Genomic DNA, 20828 nt, shown 5'->3' with positions numbered 1-20828 from the left:
CTTGCAAAGTCTGCAAAGTCTGCAGATCCCCTGTTCTGGTACTGGTTCCTATGCAGGATTTTTGAATTAGTCAAAGGAAAAATCATTGATATGTATTAATATGGACCTAAAGGCTTGCTGTGACCAACTCAGTTCACTCATTTATGAACTAGAAGCAGTTCTTCAGATGGGTACCATGATAGAAAAGCACTTCAGAATTTCAAAGCATTCATGAAACTGACTTTATGGGCACCTATACCTGAGCAGCGAGGCTAGTCCAACACACTGTAATTACAGCAGTCAGAGCAGACTTGATTAATCAGGTAATTAATTACTATGCTTCAGCAGCCTACGGTGTCTCATGTATCAGTGTCATGGTGCTTAAAAATGGTGGCGGGGGGGGTCGGGGCTTTATCTAAAGCTCATTCAATGAGCCACTGTAATTAAAGCACCCACCCCCCATGCTCAAAGCACGTGTATAAACGCCCTGTTTATCTAATACTCTTTCACAGTCTCTGGAGTTGGAAATTCACCAAACGCTACAAAATTTTGACAGCAAGTTTCAGTTTGGGGCCTTAGGGTATGTAAACTATGCAAAACAAAATAAACTGCAAAACCAAGCTTCAACACTGTTCTTCCTGATCTGCCCTGCTGTATAAAAAATACTGTGGTGTGATATCTTACTCTGTATTAGTGCCCATCTTTAATATAATATGTTGACAGCCAAGCCTTGCCCTGTTTTCACCAGTTAAAAAGTGTATTTTTAGCAACTGGTGGTTCTCAAACTTTTTACTTTTGGGGCACTCCCTCTGTAACTTTTTTGAACTTGGCAACACCCTGGTTGAGAATCACTGTTTTGCTGCTTCACTTTACCTTGGTGATTCTCAGCCAGGGTTGTGCCACCATAACCAATGTAGTGAGGTGAAACTGCCCTGTGTGTTTTGTGTGAAGCTGGCAGAACTGCAGCAGGAGCACGCTCTACTGCTTCCTTTAGGTTTATCAGATAGCCTAATGCAAGAACACATGCTTCAGTCATAGCCCATCCTAGTCTGTATCTCCGCACAAGGTACACACATCACTTCCACCTGGTTGCAGCAGCAGTGCCGGTGGCAGCACTGGTGGCAGTGCCTACACCATAGCACCCCTAAAAGGCTGTTGTGGCACCCTGGATGAGAATAACTGATTAGGCAAGCACTTGAATGGTTTAATTCAGTATAATCCTGCCTTGAGGAATGGGTTAGACTAGATGACCTTATGAGGTCACTTCCAACCTTACTATTTTATGATTCTAAATCAGGCACTTAACATGCATTAGTTGCCAGGGTAGATGCCAGTGGAGAATCTTGTGTGTATTTTAATTTGTGTGCTAGAATGGCAATTGCCTTATTTTCACTAGGAGTTAAATATGCATTAGCTAGCTCATGTTAAATGTGCACCTTATTCATGGTTCTGTCTAATGTGGTAATAGTGCTGTGAGAAAATGAAGTCATCAAATGATTCAAGGGGAGGACCACTATCTGCATTAGAAGATAAAAACTCATTTCTTGAGCACACTGTATTGAAGAAGATCTTCAAAGAACCTACAAGTGTATATGCATTTTTTACACTAATTTGTTGATAAGGTAGTGTGAGCCCCAACTAATAAGGTAGTGAAATTCCAGGTTGTCACGGACTTATGTGCAATTTGGATAGGCCAAAATGTCAGTTTCTCACTCTACCTGCCTTGCTTACAAAATTAATGCACTTCATGGAGAAGTTGTAGGAGCCAGCTTAGCTCCTCCTCCATTACATTTCCAACAATAGCTGTTCTATTTATTGTGGTTACCCTTCTTGGGATTATGGTTTCAATGAGCACACACAATACTTCTTCTAAAGTGAAACTCCAGTATATTGGCATACCTGTAAAACCAGAGCTCATGTTACTTAAGCCAGAGCATATAAATAAGGGGTCCACCCCTAAGAAAAATATTCTTGGTAAAGCTTCCATAGAAATCCAGAAATTTCAGAGTAAGTGACTGGAGGGTATATTTAATGCTTCTTTTAATTCTGTTCTTTAATGATGAATGATGTAGAATTTGTAGGAAATGTATTACCAGAGCTTTCTTAAACTATTTGAATTTTGGAAATATTTGAATTATGCTTATTTATATTGCCTGGCTGCTAACATTTCTAGGGCACCTGTGCACTATTGCTCAACAAAAATCAAGGCCAATTCACCTTCTTAAAAGCATTTTTCCATATAATTCATAATGATTACATTTGTTCAAACAACTGGGTAATAAGTGAATGATAGGACGTAACAATTTGCTGTTTGGTTTTGTGTGTGTTTGTTTAAAGCTATGCTTGTCTTAGAAGATACATTCAAGATGTTAAATGATGAATTACGCTTTCAAGTGTTTTCATAGTCACTGAAGCACCATAAAGGAGATATTAAAAAAATCCTATAAATTATTAAGACTCAGTGGCCTCATCTACATGAAAAACTGACTGCACAGTCATTACTGCATAGTCATTTAGTACATGTATCTAGGCAATGTGTTGTATTGCAACATAAACAGTTTAAAATGTCCTTACAATATCTCTTTCTATTATTTTCTTTCTTTACAGGATAGACATTTGAACAATGCTATCTTTCCTTGCCATTTTCCATACTTTTGTCCTTGTGTCACCCATGGTAACCACCCGTCCAAATCCTGATCAGGTTGTCCAAAAATGGGATTCAAATGCATGTACACTGGTTGTATGTGCACCTGCTCAGAATGGATTACCGGGAAGAGATGGAAAAGATGGTCTTAAAGGAGAAAAGGGAGATAGAGGTATAGCTATATTTCTTTATTTACCATTTACCCACTCCTATTTTTCTTAAGAAACAAGCAACAGGGATGCATATTACAAATCGTGTAGTCCCATAGCACTTGTACCACAGTCACAAAAAAGTGTGGATATTCTTAAACTCTTATTTATAAATATTAAGCACTGGACAAAGCTAACAGTTTTGCTGAGAGACCAAATAAATCTATGTTATAATAGGGGATTGGATGCTCCACAATTAGGTACTAAATTCTAGAACCTTTCACCTCCAAGCTTGCAGTTCTAAATGGGCAGTGCCAGAAAGTGTCATGAGCTAAAATTGTGCTGTAATCTGTGATATGCTAGCTTGTCTGCACATGTTATGGTGATGAAGGTACTCAGCATCAATTATATTAATTGGCATGCATGGCAATATCAGCAAAAAGGTTAAAAAAAGAACAAGTATTTAAATGAAATGCTCCTATCCTCCTTAGAGATAGCCAGAACCAGGATGGATTGTGTACCTGCGTGGTCAAGACAGTGCATGAGGTGAGCTGGTAGTGAAGCTGGAAGTGATAAACTCTGAAAGAGATTATTAAGTCTCATTGCTTCAGGAAGGGGCAGAGATCGAAGAGACATTCAACCCACTTTAAAAAAGGATCTATACAGTGTTGTATTAGGGTTGTGTGAAATGGCTGTTTTATTTTGGTTTCAGATTTGGCTGTTTTGGAGGACAGTGATTTGTTTTGGTGTTTCAGATCACTGTTCTGTTTCCATTTGATCGAATCTGTTTCAGAGTTTCGGTGCTGATTTGAAGATTCGGATCAGCTGGGGAGAAACAGGTACAGCCAGGCAGCTACAGGTTTTCCTGTGGCCCCCTGGGCTGAACAGGGAAGTTCAGGAAAGCCTAAGGGCAAAAAAAGAGGTATACAAGCTGTGGAAACAGGGGGTAGCTACCAAGAAGGAGTATACATCCCTGGCTCGCACTTGCAGGGAATCAGTTAGGAAGGCCAAAGCAGGATTAGAACTTACACTGGAAATGTAAATTAAGGACAACAAAAAGTCCTTATTCAGGTATATAGGGAGCAAAAGGAAGGCAAAGGGTAGCACAGGACCCCTACAGGACAAAGTAGGGCAATTGGTGACAGAGAGGGGAGACAAAGCTGAGCTCTTCAGTGAGTTCTTTGCATCTGTATTCCTAGACACAGACCAAGACAAATCTCCCAATTGGATCATAGATAGAAACAGGAGGGACACCAGCCCACCAACTGTTAGCACAGATTGAGTGAAGGGGCACTTGGAGGGGATGGATATGTTCAAATCAGCGGGCCTGGATGAACTTCATCCAAAGGTGCTGAAGGAATTGGCCAGTGTCATAGCAGAGCCACTGGCACAGCTGTCCGAGCACTCATGGTGCTCCGGTCACATCCCAGAGGATTGGAAAAGGGCCAGTGTGGTTCCTATTCTCGAGAAGGGTAGGAGGGAGGAACCAGGAAACTGTAGGCCAGTTAGTCTCACCTCTATCCTGGGGAAAACTCTAGAAAAAACCATTAAGGATCACATTTGTGGGAGCCCAGCAGGGGAAATAATGCTGAAAGGAAGTCAGCATGGATTCATTGCAGATAGATCCTGCCTGACTAACCTTGTTTCTTTTTATGACCAGGTCACAAAATGCTTAGACTCAGGAGTCAAGGTAGATGTCATCTATCTAGACTTTAAGAGGGCCTTTGATACAGTATCTTATTCTGTTCTCATAAATAAACTGACAGGCTGTGATATAGATGATTACACAGTCAGGTGGGTGGCAAATTGGCTTAGGGGTTGCACCCAAGGAGTGGTGGTGGTTGGATCAATATCAACCTGGAAAAATGTGGGCAGTGGAGTCCCGCAAGGTTTGGTCCTTGGACCAGTGCTGCTCAATGTCTTCATCAGTGACTTGGATGAAGGCTTGGAGAGCACCCTGTCCAAGTTTGCAGATGATACCAAATTATGGGGCAAATTTAACACACTAGAGGGTAGGGAATGAATCCAGGCGGTTCTGGATAGGTTGGAAAAATGGGCAGAATAAATAGGATGCAGTTCAAGAAAGACAAGTGCAAAGTGCTGCACCTGGGGAAAAAAGAACCACCAACACACTTACAGGCTGGGGGAGAAGCACTTACAGTGTTTCTCAGCAGCACAGCAGTAGAAAGGGATCTTGGAGTCAACGGAACACAAGTCGTCAATGTGACAAAGCAATCAACAAGGCTAACTGCACTTTATCATGCATTAGCATGATCTGTCTGGTCTGGCTGCAGTTGGAGTATTGTATCCAGTTTTGGGCACTGCACTTCAAGAGGGATGCGGAGAATCTTGAGAGGGTCCAGAGGAGGGCCACTTGTATGGTCAGAAGCCTGAAGCAAAGGCCCTACAAGGAGAGACTGAGGGATCTAGATCTCTTCAGCCTCCACAAGAGAAGGCTGAGAGGTAATATTGTGGCTGCCTATGTATTCATGAGGGGAGGGCAGCAGGGAATCGTAGATGCTTTACTAGAGCACCCCCTGGAGTAACTAGGAACAATGGCCACAAATTGACAGAGAGCGGATTTAGGTTGAACATTAGAAAGAATTTCTTCACAGTAAGAGTTTCCAGAATCTGGAATGGGCTTCCAAGAGAGGTGGTGCTCTCCTCTACCCTAGGGGTCTTTAAGAGGAGAGTGAACAAGTGCCTAGCTAGGCTTGTCTGACCCCAGCGCTCTTTCCTGCCTAGGGCAGGGGGTTGGACCTGATGACCTACTGAGGTCCCGTCCTACCCTAACATCTATGAATCTATGAAACCTCTGGCTGTGCCTGGCTCTGCACTGGTGGGGGGAGCTGCAGGAGAAGCCGCAGTGGCTGCCCTGTCTGGCCCCATCCCCTGCCCAGTCCCAGCCTCCCAGCACTTTAAAAAAAAAAAAAAGCTCTGCACTTGTTGCAGCAGCAGTATTTGGGACCTGTGAGGGATTGTGGTAGAGTGCCCCCCATGCAGCGCAGGGGGGAACAGCAGGGATCATCCCTCCTCTTGTCACCCACACAACAGCTGCTCCACAGTGTTGGTGCAGCGTGACTCAGCAGGGTGCCGCACACTGTCTAAGAGCTGGGGCAGCTCTAGCAGTCAGCTCAAGTCTGACACCGCCGAGCCCCAGTGCCCGCAGCTCCCAGGCAGCATGCAGTGTCCTGCCAAGCTGTGCTGCACTTGCACCATGGGGCAGCTGCCACGCAGGTGCCATGCAGAGGAGTGATACCCACTGCCCCTCTCTGCCACACACTGTGCAGGGGGGTTCTACCATGAGCCCTCAGAGGCCCTGATTGCCGTTGTTGCAACCAGTGAGTGTGGGGCTTTTCTTTTTCTTTTCTAAATCTCTGCACTCACCGGATGACAGAGCCCCCTCAGTCATCAGGGAGTAGCAGGGATCCCCCCCCAACTTGGCACCCGCATGGCACCTATCACATTGTGCGAGTGCAGCCTGGCTTGGAAGGGTGCAACACGCTGTCTGGGATCTGGGACCACTGGGTCTGGGTGGTGTTGGGCTCTGGCTGCCAGGTGGAGATACCCCAGGTCCCAGACAGCACATGGCGCCCTTCTGAGCTGTGCTGCACCCATGCAATGCAACAGCTGCTGCTCAGATGCCAAGTGGGGGTGCAATCCCACCTGCTCCCACTGAACTGCACTGTACATGAGGGCTCTGCCACAAGCCCTCATAGGCTCCAATCACCACTGCTGCAGCCAGTGAGTGCAGTGCTTTTTTTTTTTTTTAAGTGCCAGGAGGCTGGGGCCAGGCAGGGCAACCATGGGGGTTCTTCCACAGCTCCTCTGGCTGTACCTGCCTCTGCCCTGGTGGGGGGAGCAGTGGGAGAAGCCTCCATGGCTGCCCTCCCCCGCCCAGCCTCAGGCTCTTTAAAAGGAGGGCTGCGGGGGTGTTAAACTATTCCCGCTGGGGGCATTCCCAAAACATTCCAAAACTTTTCCTAAATGTTTTGGATGGTTTCATTGCATTTCAGAGATGTTTGGGAGCTTTCCCTTTCATTTTGGATTTGGTGTTTCAGGCACCAAAATGGGCCAAAACACCTCTGAAATGAAACGGCTTCCAAAATTTTGCATAGTCCTAATAATTTTACTGTAATAGTAATTTACCTGAATGTCACCTGAAGTCCCAACTGAGATCTCAAAATCATTGTAGCTCACATTGTGCATGAAAAATGGGAAAAGGTAGTTTTTGCTCTGCTTAGACAAGAAAAAAGGTACATGTATATATATGGAAAATGGAGGGAAATGAGATCAAGAAACAGTTTTATAGGTCCCATTTAAGTCCTTAAATAAGCAAGTATATTTACAAAACAGTGTAGTGTATTAAATATATAGGTTTTTTGAAAATCTAGTAACAGGTATTAGAAGGGAAATGGTTAAACATTTAATTCTTTTGAAGCTCTGTACTTACTAAGAAGCACTTCAGGAACTCCAAGAAACTGACCCAAACAGGGCAACTCAAATCGAAACCAGATTTCAGAACTGAAATTTGTTTTTGCCTTTAGGGTTTCAGCTACAACAGAAAAATCAAGTTTGAAGCCTGGATTTGGATCAGGACCTGAACTTCTCCAATGTTTATGATGTTCTGACTTGTGCCCCACGCTGATGCTGAAAGAAATCACTGTATCTTGCAACACCTAACAATCACATTTTTCACTTGTTTTATTATTGTCTCTTCCATGTCACTCAATCAATCCATTGGATTGAAAGGACTAAATGGTCTTCCAGGAAAGGCTGGGTCCCCTGGACCAAAAGGTGATCAAGGCCCAGCGGGTGAACGGGGACCAAAAGCAGAGTGTTGCGTCACTGGTAAGCAGTATGTACCTTTTCAAAGAGTTAAAAAAGGAAGGTATGGAATGCAGAAACTTAATAGCATTGGCCAAATGCTTTCAATGCATTGACTTGTTATTTATTCTAGGTGAGTTTTGTTGCTTCTGTTGAATGGTGAGCCATGAATAACTGTAATCTTTGCAGTTAATTTAGTTTTACTCATGGTAGCGAAAGAAAGGCTGCAAAACCTACCCAAGAAATTTGGGTTGTCTTGTGTCTTGTGGGAAACATAAGGTAAGTCTGTGACAGCAATGCAGACATACCTACAGACACAACAGTTAAGGGCGAATAATAGGTGTGTTACTGGAAGAAAAAAAGGCTTTCCAAGCTTTACCTTCAGCTGCACAAATGACTTTCACTCTTGTTCAAGCTTAGATTGAGGTTTGTAAGCACTTTTACTCTTGCACACAATGCTGTGTTGAAGTGGGTTCATGGTGAATACTAATATTTTGCATAACTCTGCAAAGCTTCATTAACTAACTTTGATCATATTTCAAGACATTTATTTTCCCACTCATGTTGTCACTGAAGCTGGGTCATTTATGAAACCCAGTTCAAGCCTGGAAAGGGAAATTAGAATACTGAAGAAGTTCTCTGTTCCCCCACACCTGCTTCATTCTGACAGCCCTATCTTTTGCTGAAGTAACTGTTGCCTTTGGTTATAGTCAGATCATTTAGCCTGGAGCTACCTTGATTCAGATATGTTTATAATTTCATACAAGCTAAATATAACCATGATGTATGATCAGACTATAAATGCATTGAGAAAGTTCTCTGGGGGTGGGAGGGAAGGGGTGATTTTGCATAAGTGATACTTGATTTCCCCAGAAGATATAATTATTGGACCTAATTCTCTTTTCATGTTGACATAAATCAGGAATAATTTGAGTCAATAGAGTTACACTTGATATAACTGATATAAATTAACAGAACTGGACCTGTTTTCTGTTTATGAACTTCTAAATGAACTATAGTTAAAACAACCAGCTCTTCTGTTAACACCATTCAGCATCTCTCATGCAAGCTAAAATTGTATTAATTAAAAAGGAGTACCATAAGAACCAATTATTTTTCTAACTATAGGTTTTATGACTGAAGCAAAGAACTAGAATTGAAATGAACAGGTAGTTTTTCTTTTAGTATTAGAGTGGTGTTGCAAGTTTGACTTAACACTTACTCAGTGCAGTTAAAACATAAGCCGACACACACTTAGGCAGTTCAGTATGTGTTAAGTGCCCACATGGCATTACAAAGTTGTTCTGTTTCAGGTGAGGACTAACATGTGCTATCTTTAATACACCACTGCATTCCAATGCTTTACAACTGTTGCAAGCAAACGTGTAACAAGACCCTTAGTGAATCTGTGCCCTCCGTGCCACAGTTTTATATATAGTAAATGTTCTTCAGAAATTTAGACATTAAAAACAATGTGTTTTATTACTAGTTTTGCAGATATCTTTTTTAAGGTCATGCTGTTAGAAATGTTTTCTATATTTTGGTGTGTCAAAATAAGAATAATTATTTCTCATTCAGAAGTCAAGCATCTCCAAAATCAAATTAGAAATCTACAGGGACAGCTGAAATCATTGCAAGATATTATCAATAAAAAGCATAAAGGTAAGACAGCAAAAGGTCATTAGTTCCAGCCAGGGAAAAATGAATGTACATGGGGAAGCTTGGATGCAGTTCTGGATCCCAATTTCTTCAAAATTCAAAGGAGTTCGTATAATTTGTCACAAGATAATGTCATATATTAGAAGAATCTCACCCAAGTTCTATTTATACAGAAATAATGTTACTGTGTGTGTTAATTATGCTCATTGAACCCCCCCACCTGAAAAAAGCAAGAGACAGCCATTCTGTATAAATGGCCAGATTTTGCTTCCAAAACTCCCATTTATTTCACCAGAACAAGGAAATGCCATCATGTAAAGTTGATGGATTTTATGGCCACATGTGCCCCTATGATGTATCCATCACAGGATATAATTATAATGCTATCTAACACAGAAAAAAACCACGGTGCCTGAAGTAAAAAAACCTTCCTTTCCTGATGATTTCCTTTATTTTTTGCTGAAATAACAAAAGTATTTGGTTATTCAAAGCCTAAGCTTTATTCATAGATTTCATAGACATTAGGGCTGGAAGGGACCTCACAAAATCATTGGGTCCAAAGGGCAGGAAGTCAGCAACGGTCAAATGATCCCAGCAAGATATTCAAGTGTTTTTTGAAAGTATCTAGAATAGATGCTTGCACCACCTCTTGCGGGAGTCTATTCTAGGACCTGGGAACTCAGATGTTAAAGATGTTTTTCCTTATGTCCAGCCTAAAATGGTCTTCCAGGAGTTTGTGACCATTAGACCTTGTCTTCCTATGGGGTGTCCTGGTGAACAGATGTTCTCCCAGTTCCTGGTGCACAGCCCTTATGTACATATAGGCTGCCACAAGTCACCCAGGAACCTGCACTTTTCTAGGCTGAACTGTCACATGTCTCTCAGCCTCTCTTCATAAGGCCAGCCCTCTTGTCCTCTAATCATTCATGCGGCTCTCCTCTGGACTTTTTCAAGCTTCTCCACATCCTTTCTGAATTGTGGAGTGCAGAACTGGACACATTATTGCAGCTGTGGTCTCACCAAGGCTGAGGAAAATGGGGGGATGACTTCCTTGAGTCTTGCTTGAGATGCATCGGTAGATTCAAGCCAGTTTTGTTTGCTTTACCGGCTGCAGCATCACAACAGTGGCTCATGTTCATCTTGTGGTTAATCATGACCCCCAAGTCTCTTTTGGTTGTGGTGCTAGTGAGTGTAGCACTGCCAAGCCTATAAGTGTGGTGTGCTTTTTTTCTCCTGAGGTGGAGTATCTTGCATTTCTCAGTGTTGAATGCCATCAGGTTTTGATCCACCCACCTTGTCAGACTGTCGAGGTCAGCCTGGATTGCCAGCCTAGGGTGACTGCACTTCCCCATAGTTTGGTGTCATCAGGAAACTTGGTCAGTCTGCTTCTAACACCAGAGTCCAGATCATTTATAAACACACTGAAGAGTACAGGTCCGAGAATGGAGACCTGCGGGATGCCACTGGTCACCATGTGCCATGTTGATTCGGTTCCATCAACTATCGTTTTCTGGGTCTGTCTATGGAGCCAGTTCCCCAGCCATCAGCTCATGAAATTGTCAAAGCCATAATTCCCCAATTTTTCCATAAGGATATCATGGGACACCAAGTCAAAGGTTTTCTTGAAGTCCAAAAATATGATATTTGCCTCTTCTCCTATGTCTAGGTGATGTGTCACCTGGTCATAGAAGGAAATGAGATTGGTCAGACAAGATCTACCTGCAATGAAGCCATGTTTGCTATCTCTCTGAAAGTTACCGTCTATAAGCCTATTGATAATTGTTTCTTTGATGATTTTGTCCAAGATCTTTTCAGGCATTGAGGTAAAACTGATTGGCCTGTAGTTCCCTGGATCTTTCTTCCTCCCTTTCTTGAAGATAGGCACCAAATTGGCCATCTTCTAATATTTTTTCTGAGTTTATAGAGGTTTCCAAAGACCTTTCTGCGTCTGCTCCAGCTTTAATGGCACCTGTCCTATTTCAACTCCTGGGTTAATGTGTGCAGATTTCACCTGGAGTGAATAACCAAAACTGACTCTTCATCTTGCTAGAGAGTTCTGGGACCTGCCACCCCATTCCTCTAGGATGATAGATTAACATGGGGAAAAAACCCTTAACTTGGCTTTACTATATTTCTGTATTCTAGTTGAAGATTTCATAAATGGGAGTCAAATCAGTGAAAAATTATTTGCTGCCAATGGTTCTGCTGGTGACTATAAAACTTCAAAAGCCACATGCTCTCAAGCTGGAGGTCATCTTGCCTCTCCAAGGACTTCATCTGAGAATGGTGCCATACAACGGATAATACAGCGTTATAACAAAGCAGCATACCTTGATATAAATGACATGGAAACAGAAGGCATATTTAAGTATCAAAGCATGGAAGTAATAGGATATGCAAACTGGGCTCCTGGAGAACCAAATGATACCGGAGGAGGAGAAGATTGTGTAGAAATGTATACAGATGGTAGATGGAATGACCGATCATGTGAAGAAGAACGGTTAATAATTTGTGAATTCTAGTTTTAATCTCTCTGCTTGCCTATACACATGCTCCGGGGTCATGATGGTGGGGCGGCATTTTAATTAGAGTGGCTATTGGGAGCCACTCTAATTAAAAAGCCTGTAGCGTCTCAGGTATTCAGTGTCCTGCATTTCAAAATGGTGGAGGGGACACTTTAACTAAAACTCAAGCTTTAGTTAAAGTGACCTCACTGCCATTTTGAAATGCAGGATGCTGAATACACGAGATGCTGCAGCATGCTGGAAACATTCTGATTAGAACACTCCAGCAGACTTGATTAATGGAGTCTGCTCCAATGTGTTCTAATCACAGCACATTGGAGCATCTGTAAAAGTGCCATCTGTCCTTATTCTTTTTTCTCAGAACCAGTTGCAAAAAACCATTCAGTTTTGTTATAATATTGATGTCCAATAATCTTTCATTCTGAATACTGTGATGTAATCAAGGATATATGCTGTCTCTCTGCAAAATTCCTACTGTAGCTGAGGAACTGTTTTTCAATAAAGTAATCATGCAGTTTTGATTCAGATATTGTGTTGAGCTGCTACAGGTTCTATGAGAACTGATTCATATACAGATTTCCCTTAATTCCTGTCTAAAATCATTTAGAGGGCTAGAATTTTTGTTTCCAAATTGGTTATCAGATTGTTGTTGTTGATAGTGATAGAATTCTAGAAGCATTTGAGTGATATTTTAGCAAATAGCTGTAACAGGGAGTCTATGGCAGGGAAGGAAAAACAGTAGCAAAAAGCTCTTGGGCAGGCAAATAAGGGCTAGCTACAAAGGGATAAACAGCCAGAGGCCAGAAGCTGAAAGTGCCTATTGCTGTGCTAGTTGTACAGCAATAGCACAATAGGACAGAGTATCTCTAGAGCAGCAGAGGCACTGCTATAGTAACTATGGTATCAAGAACTCGCTACCATTAGAGAGAAGAAAATGTTTTGGGGTTAACAAGTTGCCTGACTGGAAGTAAGTAGGGCTTGAGTGGCATATAAGCCAGGGCCTGAACCAGGGCAGTGAGACTAGTCCTGTTGCTGGTTGGCTTAAAGATCCTGCCAACTTTAAGAACAACCTGAAGTTGAGGGCCAGTTGGGGACTAAGACCCAGAATGTGGAGATTTTGGTAGACTGTGTTATAGCCAGAGTGGTTACATACTCTTTGAGTTTGACTAGTGATTTGGTTTTGGGACTATTGGGTCCCAGTTGAGCCCTGAACAGGGTACAATCAGGACTAAAGAATCCTGTGCCCAAAAGGGACAAAGATCAGGACTAGGAGCCCAGCAAGAGAGTGAAAGTAAGACTCCTTTCCAAAACAACTCAGAACATCAAGGCATGGCAAATGGGAGTGAAGGGAGAGACCTAGAGAGAAGAATGGGGCAGGAGTTTTGGGGTCACCAGGGAGTGTCACAGCTACCCCTGTGGCTTGGTCCTGCTAGACACTTGAATTTGGGCTAAATGTGAATGTACATGCTATTAATACTAATTATTCAGCATGCAGAAGCATCAGACACTTTACACACAAAAGCTCTGCCCCAAGAATCATAATATTTAAATAGAAACAAGACAGAAGAAGAAGAAAGTGAAGGAAAAGGTAAGGAAGCAGTAGAGGAGAAGCCTGCAAATACAAGATAATAGATTGCTTGGTTTAGTTCAACATTTGCTTTCATTTATTTTTTATTACACTTTATGCCAATCTTATAGTTCTAGAAGAAATCTCTGATTTGCAGAGGAACTCCCTTTGGTGGTGAGACAACTGCTTATGAAGGGATCAGAAAGATGTCCCATATGCTTAATATGAATAACACTTGAAATAAAATGGAGCCAAGAATATCTCACCCATGATATTTAGTTAAAATTATTTTTTATCCATAGCAGTATACATAGGTTTCCAGAAAACTTCCTCAGCTTATATATGCATCTCTTCTCACTAAGGCCCCTGACATAAGAACATAAGAGTTGCCATTTACTGGGTCAGACCATAAGTACATCTTACCTAGTATTCTGTGTCTCACAGAGGCAGAGTGGATGCTAACTGCATATAACCACTGTTCCTCTCTGACATGCAGCCTCCATTTTACAGCTATTGTGCAATTAACTGGTTAATTGCACAATAAATTCAGACATCGGATACATGCAATCTAATTATGACACTATAAAAATGGCCAATGAGCCATAAATTTGCCAGTTGAAAAATGTACAACGTATTTATAGCTATTTTCTATCAAGCTTTAATTGGAATGTGTGGCATGTCACACACAGGGTGATAGTGTTTGGCTAGGTCCTCCAGTATCCCAGACTAGACTCCTTTCTCGCCCTGCCCCACCTTCTTGCAAAGGGACTCTTTAACTGATGCTTAATTCTGCTGCCCCAGGCCAAAGTAGCAGATGTCGTGACTCACTGCCTTTCTCTTTTTTCAAGCATGCTTCAAGGCTGCTCTTTAAGGGCATTTGTACTTGACACGGTTTTTGATCCTTGTTAATTTACCACACCTGAAAAATTTTAGCCCGGGTTATTGTGGTGCGGCACATTTGTGTTTGCATGCCACATTCTTTAGACAGATTTATGTCGCGTGTGTCATTTCCCACAGATTCCAGAAGTGGGAAGCAAAATACCAATCTACCCCCAGTAATGTCTTTCCTAATGAATTACAGTAGGCCTCCACAGTCCCATCCCCCTGCCTCCTGCCCCCTACCCTGCCGGGAGTCTCCTACTAATTTCCTCCCTCAGTTACACTCCTAAGGCAGACTTCAGGTTGTTCACTCACCCCCCATCTGCCTGCCTGCTGCCAGCCAGCCCGTGAGAGGTATACTTAACCCTTCCAGTCCACCTCCCCCACCTGCCCTGCTCGTCCTCCCCTCCACCCCCCATCCGCTAAACTGCACACCTCTTCAGACAGACACAGACATTTATGTTGTAAATTGTAAAAGAATTTATTGTAATCAAAAGTAAGAACAAGCACTGGTAGTTGCTGTCAGCAATATGTGGTGCCAGACAATCCTGCACAAGGGCTGCCCAACCAGCTTCTCTTTGTGCATATCTTCTTGGTCCCTCTGCTTCTGACCAGCCATGTCTCTGTCTGGCCATTACCTGTTGCGCTTCTTCAGCCCACGCCTGGCTTAAAACCTCTCTGCAGGTCTCAGAGATGTTGTGCAGCATGCAGGCTGCTACTACAAAGGCTGTGATATTTTTTGGCTCCAGCTTGCACTGGCACATAAGCACCCTCTATCATCCTATCAGTCAGCCAAACATATATTCAACAGCCATCCTGCAACCACTCAGACGGTTATTGAAAATCAGCTTCTATGGGTCCATAACATTCCCTCCATAAGGCTTCATGAGCCAGGGCTTTAGGGGGTAGGCAGCGTCCGCTAATATAACTGGGGGAATGGCAACACCACAGATCACTGTCTTGTGGACTCCAGGTCCATAATGTCCTTTCTCCATGAGGCCAGGAAGTGGAGAGTTTCTGAACACTCATGCATCATATGCGCTGCCAGCCTACCCTGTAAAAACGTTCATGAACCGGCTCCAGTGATCCACCACAGCTTTGCTCACGGAGGCAAATCCCTTCCTGTTTGTGAAAGACCCCCCTCTCCCCAAAGGGCACAGCACTGGGATGTGAATGCTGTCTAAAGCCCCCATGCAGTTAGGGGGCCATCTATGGCCATCATTGAAGCCATCTATGACTTCCTGTGGATTCCCCAGACAGATAAATTTGTTTGCAGTGATGTCCTGCAGCAGCTGGCATACCTCAAGATTTGCCACCCCAGCTCTGCAGGGGGCCACACCGAACTGGTTTGCAATGTAGTGGATGCTGGACTGAGTGACTAGTTTCATGATGGCAATTGCCACTGTCTTGTCCGGTGGGATGGCCTGATGCATGTTAGTGTCCTGCCTCACAATCTGGGGCCCCAGCATTGAGATGATATGATAAAACATCTCCCTGGTCATTCAGAACATTTCCAGCCACTGCTGGTCATTCGAAGTGGTCAGCACAATTCACTTCCACCAGTCTGAGCTGCTCTCATTGGCTCAGACCATGTGGATGCTGCTCCTGAGTTTTCTCAACACAGCCCAGTCATCTTCCACTACTTGGGATGCCTCTTGGTTTTCCCACTCCTCCGTACATCTCTGTTTTCTTTTTTTGTAATCTTGTATACAGGCTAATGCTGAATACCCTATCATCCTTATCCCGTGTTGTAGCATGTCTTGTATTACTCTCAAGGCCAAGTTCTATCAGCAGCACTGTCACCACCTCTTCCTCCTCCTCCTGCTCACCCACATCCTCCAGATTCTCCATGTCAGAGGAGTATTCACTGTGTTGTTCTCCATTCTCCACTTCCCATTCCTCACACATTTCATCCTGATCTCCATTTGGCCCCTCTCCTTCATCAGCGGGGGATGAGAGGGAGGGTTGAGCTCTATATAGCTGCATTAAATAGGTGACCACTGTTTTTTCAACAAGTAATCCCGGGGCACTGGGCATTTGCACAGCTTTTGTTTGGTTCTGAGAAAAGAAGCAGCAGATGATCTGATGCATCAAATCTTTATTCAAGACAATTTGTAATCAAGAAGATTGCAAACATATGACTTTACCATAGTGCTGTCCTGTTAATGTAGGACCAGCCAGCTGAATACTGTTCCAAGGTCAGTGAAAACAGACTGTGCTTCTGTAATAAAATTATTTTATTCAGCAATAACAAAACAGCCTCCATTGTGGGACTAACTAGGGGAAGACAAGCCAAAACACAAGCAGGCAGGCAGGATTAATTTTTGCAACATTCCAGGTCATTGAGCAGCCATCTTAAATGGCCTTATGTACCCCATGCTCAAGCTGATCAACAAGTCTTTTGTTGGTGAGTGGGGTGCTTCATCCACCTTTGGGTGTTGTGAGTCACAGGTGATGATTTCACAATCTTTGGAATTTTCACAACATGTTTATAAAGCCAACCTCCAAATTTTGCCAGGGACCTGTTGTGAATCCGAATCACTTGCTGTTGACCACAAACTGCTTCGCCAGGTCTCAGAAAGCCAAGGCCAGCAGTATGGAGGTGGTGGAGCAGGAGGCTGATACCTCCAGTGCCTGGGGACTGGACCCAGGAATAACTTAATCGACATTTGGTTGGAGCAAAGCATCATAGACAAGCTGGAAAGTAGCAGGAAACCTGTTTATGTCTCCATTACAAAAGCAATGCAGGCGGAAGGGCACAATCGTGACTGGACCCAGGTCTGGTACAAGATCAAAACCCTGAGATCTGTATTTTACCGTGCCAAAGATGTGAACTCTCACTCTGGGGCAGGGCGCACAGTTGCTTCTATCTACAGCCAGCTGTCTGTCATTCTCTCCAATGATGTGGGCGACACTATGGGTATGCAGTGTTTTGGGAATGGGGTTTTTTGGTGTGAAGAGCACACCAACTGGGGCAGCCCCTCCTGCAGATGAAAATGGGAACATGTTACAGCTGTACGGAGACAGCTCCCTGCTCCTGCGGGATGGGAACTGCCAAGAAGAACGGGTGCACCATTGACTTGATTCCAGTGCCTCCCTCCTCCATTCCACGGACTAGCACAGATGATAAGGTGGAGGAGGAGGAACAGGAAGAAACCGATGCAGCCAATGTGGTTTGTTGTGTTCCCAACAACACTCAATCATCATTTTATTGATGATTGCTGAGACCCAAGAAGATCCACAGCTGGTGACTTGTAAGTATCTGTGCCTCTTGCCACTGGAAGGCACTGCTTAGAAATGTGCCAGTTGGGTTTGGGGGGCCAGGGGAGAAATTCATGTGTTGCTGAAGGTGGGTCACCATGCTCTGTCAGTGATGGTAGATGAAGGGTATACACCATTATCTTTTGGGTTTCAATATCTTGGAATGTAACAGACTAAATTTTTTGCTTTAATTGTTTGCAGCTGGCACGGGCAGTGGCAGCTCTGCATGTGGTTCCAAACTGGGCACTTGTAAGTTATGGGCAGTATGAATGGTGTCCCACTCTTGTGGGGTCTATTTCTGAGCCTGCATTCATTTTCTCTAGTGCAGGGTGGGGGGTGCTGGTGTGTAGTTTCCATCTCTTGGGGAAGGAAATGTCACAAAACTAGGAAGACTTTTTTCATTTGTTTACCAGGTACCATACCCAATGATGACCAGGAATGTGCCCCCAAACCTCTAACCCCATCTCACACTGCAGCAGAGCTCTCAAAGGATATGTGCTGCAAACAGCGATGCTCCCAAGAAATCTCATTGGAGGTTTTGGCAGATTCATCACGAGCCAGACTGATATGCAAAGATACCTGGCAGGATGAACTCCATGAGTCAATATGTTCCAATGATGCCCTCCTTGAGGAAGTGTGAGACCACATGCAGCAGTTGGTAGACATAGCCACGGAGTCCTGTGTTGATTACCAGAGTTCACATGACTTGATAAGCGATGTCCTGCAGAAATTGCTGAAGCACTTCTTTGAAAAATGGGTATCATCCCAGAAAGGGAAATGTAGCTCTGCTTGGCTTGCCTCTGTCCAGGAAGTAGCCAGGAGCAATACAGGTGAGCCTGTTCCCCCAAATGCACTGGAGTCAGAGGGTCGTACAACTGCCAGCAGGGTCAGGCAACCACCACTGTGGTTTAGGGAGCCAGGTCCAGTTCAGGGTGATGGTGGGGTGAAGGCAAAGAAGGGCAAGTAACCGACTGCTTACAATATTGTGTTACAATAAAACCTCATGTTATCCTGGTTTTCTGTCTGGCTCCATATCTTTGAAGGGAAGGGATGGCAAAATCCCACCTGGGTGGGGAATGGAGATTTTGTTAATTTTTTGGTAAAATTTCTTTTTTAATTTTTCTGCCTTCTGCTTTTTTGGGGCACTTGCTGCATGGGGCATGTGGGGGAGGGGCTAGCAGTCTCTCGTGCACAGGTACACAGGGCACAGGTCTGGCTGCGCAAAACATCAGCAATTTGCCAAGCCATATACTTTGCAGAAGCCCCCACAGAGGCTGATGCCCAGTCTCCTCTGCCTGCCTGGAGGGGGTGGGGAGAGGGGGACAGCCTGCACCAGCCTTGCTTGCATTTTTCCAAGGTACAAACTTTGCAAAAGTCCCTACAGTGGCTGATGCCTGCCCAGTCTCTCACGCACATGTACACAGGAAGGCCGCCTGGGTGGTTCGCCCCTCACAAGTCTGGCTGGCCAAAACACCAGCAGTTTACCAATTCATTTGCAAAGGCCCCCACAGACACTGATGCCCAGTCTTTTCTGCTTCTGCCTGCCTGGGTGGGGAGGGAGCAGCGTGCTGCCTGGGTGACCCCTCACAAGCCTGGCTTGCATTTTGGCAAGCCGGATACCCTTTGCAAAGGCACTTTTCCCACCTCCTTTTCCCACCCTTTTCCAGCCGGTGCCCAGACTGTCTGTTTTTTTTTTTTACACGAAGAGAGGCCGGGGGGAGGAGGGGTTCCTGCCCCACTCAAGCCCTATAAATTGGAGGAGCAGTGTCTGGGGTGTATGTTCACTGTATTGATGAGAGAGGTTTGAGGCAGCTGAGAGATGGCAGCACACCAGAAACACCAAAAACAGAAAGGCTCAGCCCAGTGGTGAGAGTTGCCCCTGGGGGGCACCACAATGTGAATCCAGTGTTCAAGAAGACTGCAGGCTGCTGAAGTGGGGTGCACTGAAGTCCTGGATGAGTGCAGCGCTGTGATGTGCGACTTGAAAGAGCACATTGAGACATGCGTCACAAGTGGCACCTTTACGCATTCATTGGTAACTGGCCCCTGACAATTATCTGTGCCTGGGGGGCAGGGGAGGGGGATCTTTTACTTCAACTTCCTTGTTAACTGGGTTGTTGGAATTTTTTGTCACGAAGGAAGGTACACGAGGTGCACAAGAGGCACTGTATTTTGGTTTTCAATAAAAATTCCTATGCTCTGTCTATGCTCCCTCCTTCCAATATTTAGCTACCATTCCATTCTGAGCTTGATGCTGCTCCCAGTAGTGGTGACAAAAGGCAACGGAAGAGGAAGAGAAGAGGAACAAGAGGAGGAGCCTGACACCACTTCCTTCAGCATTCTCTCAGCTAGATCTATACTATTATACATTATAGTATGTATCATACTTATAAAGTAAAAGCTCTGTTATCTGGCATCCCCTAGGAATGGGGGATGCCGGATAACAAAATATGCCAGTTAATTGAGTGGCCCAGGCCACCGCTTCTCCCACCATGTTTGTGCCAGTAACCAGGAAGGGGGCCTCCCCCACTAGCTCCATGTTACTCCATTCTTCTGGCTGGGGAAAAATTGTCCCCATGTCTCCCTATCCATGCCTGGGGCCTTATCAGCCAGCTTGTGGCTGATGTTTTACCCTCTTTCTGGTTACTGGCCATGTCCCAGCCTTCCAAACTCCTCCATCCTGGTTAGTGGCCATGTCTTTAGCTAATGAACAAGCAAGCAATTGCTCCCTGCTGCCCCATGGCTGGGCCATCTTGTCACCCTGCTTTGTCACTCTGCTTCTGGCTAGGTAAAAATTTCCCTTCGTAGGTCCATCCATAGGACTCTTAGCAACAAGCCCTCACATGAAAGATTGCTCACTTTGAATGCACATCCTGATGCTGCCATTGCAGCCTGAACTTCCTGTTGCCCCATGGCTGTTTATTGCTATGTCAAAATACATGCACAAATATTACATACAAGCACACACTCACCCATCAAGAGACATCTGTAAATCAAAACTCTTCCCCCTCTTACCCCAGGCTAGTTCGCGTGTAATGTTTGATATGTGTTTTTTTAGAAAGAAATGTACATGGTCATGTTACATATTTAATATTAACTAACAAATTATTATTATTATTATTATTATTATTATATTATTCACCAGCACTTGACTACCAACAGCATTGTTTATTAAACACAGCTGGCTATACTGTTTTAGCATTTAAGTAACATACATTTCAGTTTATTGTGAATTCCCAATCAAAATTGATTGCATTTCAATGTATTGTGAAAAACCAATGGACACAAAGAAAAATGTGTGGGTCTTCTAACCTTCACATGGTGGGCCTGTGAGAGTT

The 20828-nt window shown here is 44.0% G+C and overlaps 1 protein-coding gene across 2 annotated transcripts; it reads left to right on the top strand.

Annotated features, from left to right (window-relative positions):
* Positions 1 to 430: 430 nt before the first annotated feature.
* LOC109287340 (pulmonary surfactant-associated protein D-like) lies at positions 431 to 11867 on the top strand. Of its 2 annotated transcripts, none has more exons than XM_019502314.1 (5): positions 431 to 559; positions 2587 to 2795; positions 7525 to 7623; positions 9178 to 9261; positions 11404 to 11867. In XM_019502314.1, exons 2-5 carry the CDS (start codon positions 2603 to 2605, stop codon positions 11778 to 11780), a joined length of 753 nt encoding a protein of 250 aa, XP_019357859.1. In that variant the 5' UTR covers positions 431 to 559; positions 2587 to 2602; the 3' UTR covers positions 11781 to 11867. The 2 variants fall into 2 exon arrangements, with proteins under 2 accessions (XP_019357859.1, XP_019357858.1); XM_019502313.1 differs by lacking the exon at positions 431 to 559 and adding an exon at positions 1942 to 1986.
* The last annotated feature ends 8961 nt before the right edge of the window (positions 11868 to 20828 follow it).

This window comes from Gavialis gangeticus, unplaced genomic scaffold (genome assembly GCF_001723915.1).
Source record: "Gavialis gangeticus isolate Ggan-Ray unplaced genomic scaffold, GavGan_comp1, whole genome shotgun sequence".
NCBI classification, from domain to species: domain Eukaryota; kingdom Metazoa; phylum Chordata; order Crocodylia; family Gavialidae; genus Gavialis; species Gavialis gangeticus.
Note: the sequence above shows the minus strand (reverse complement) of the source record. Positions and strands in the feature narration are given on the sequence as shown.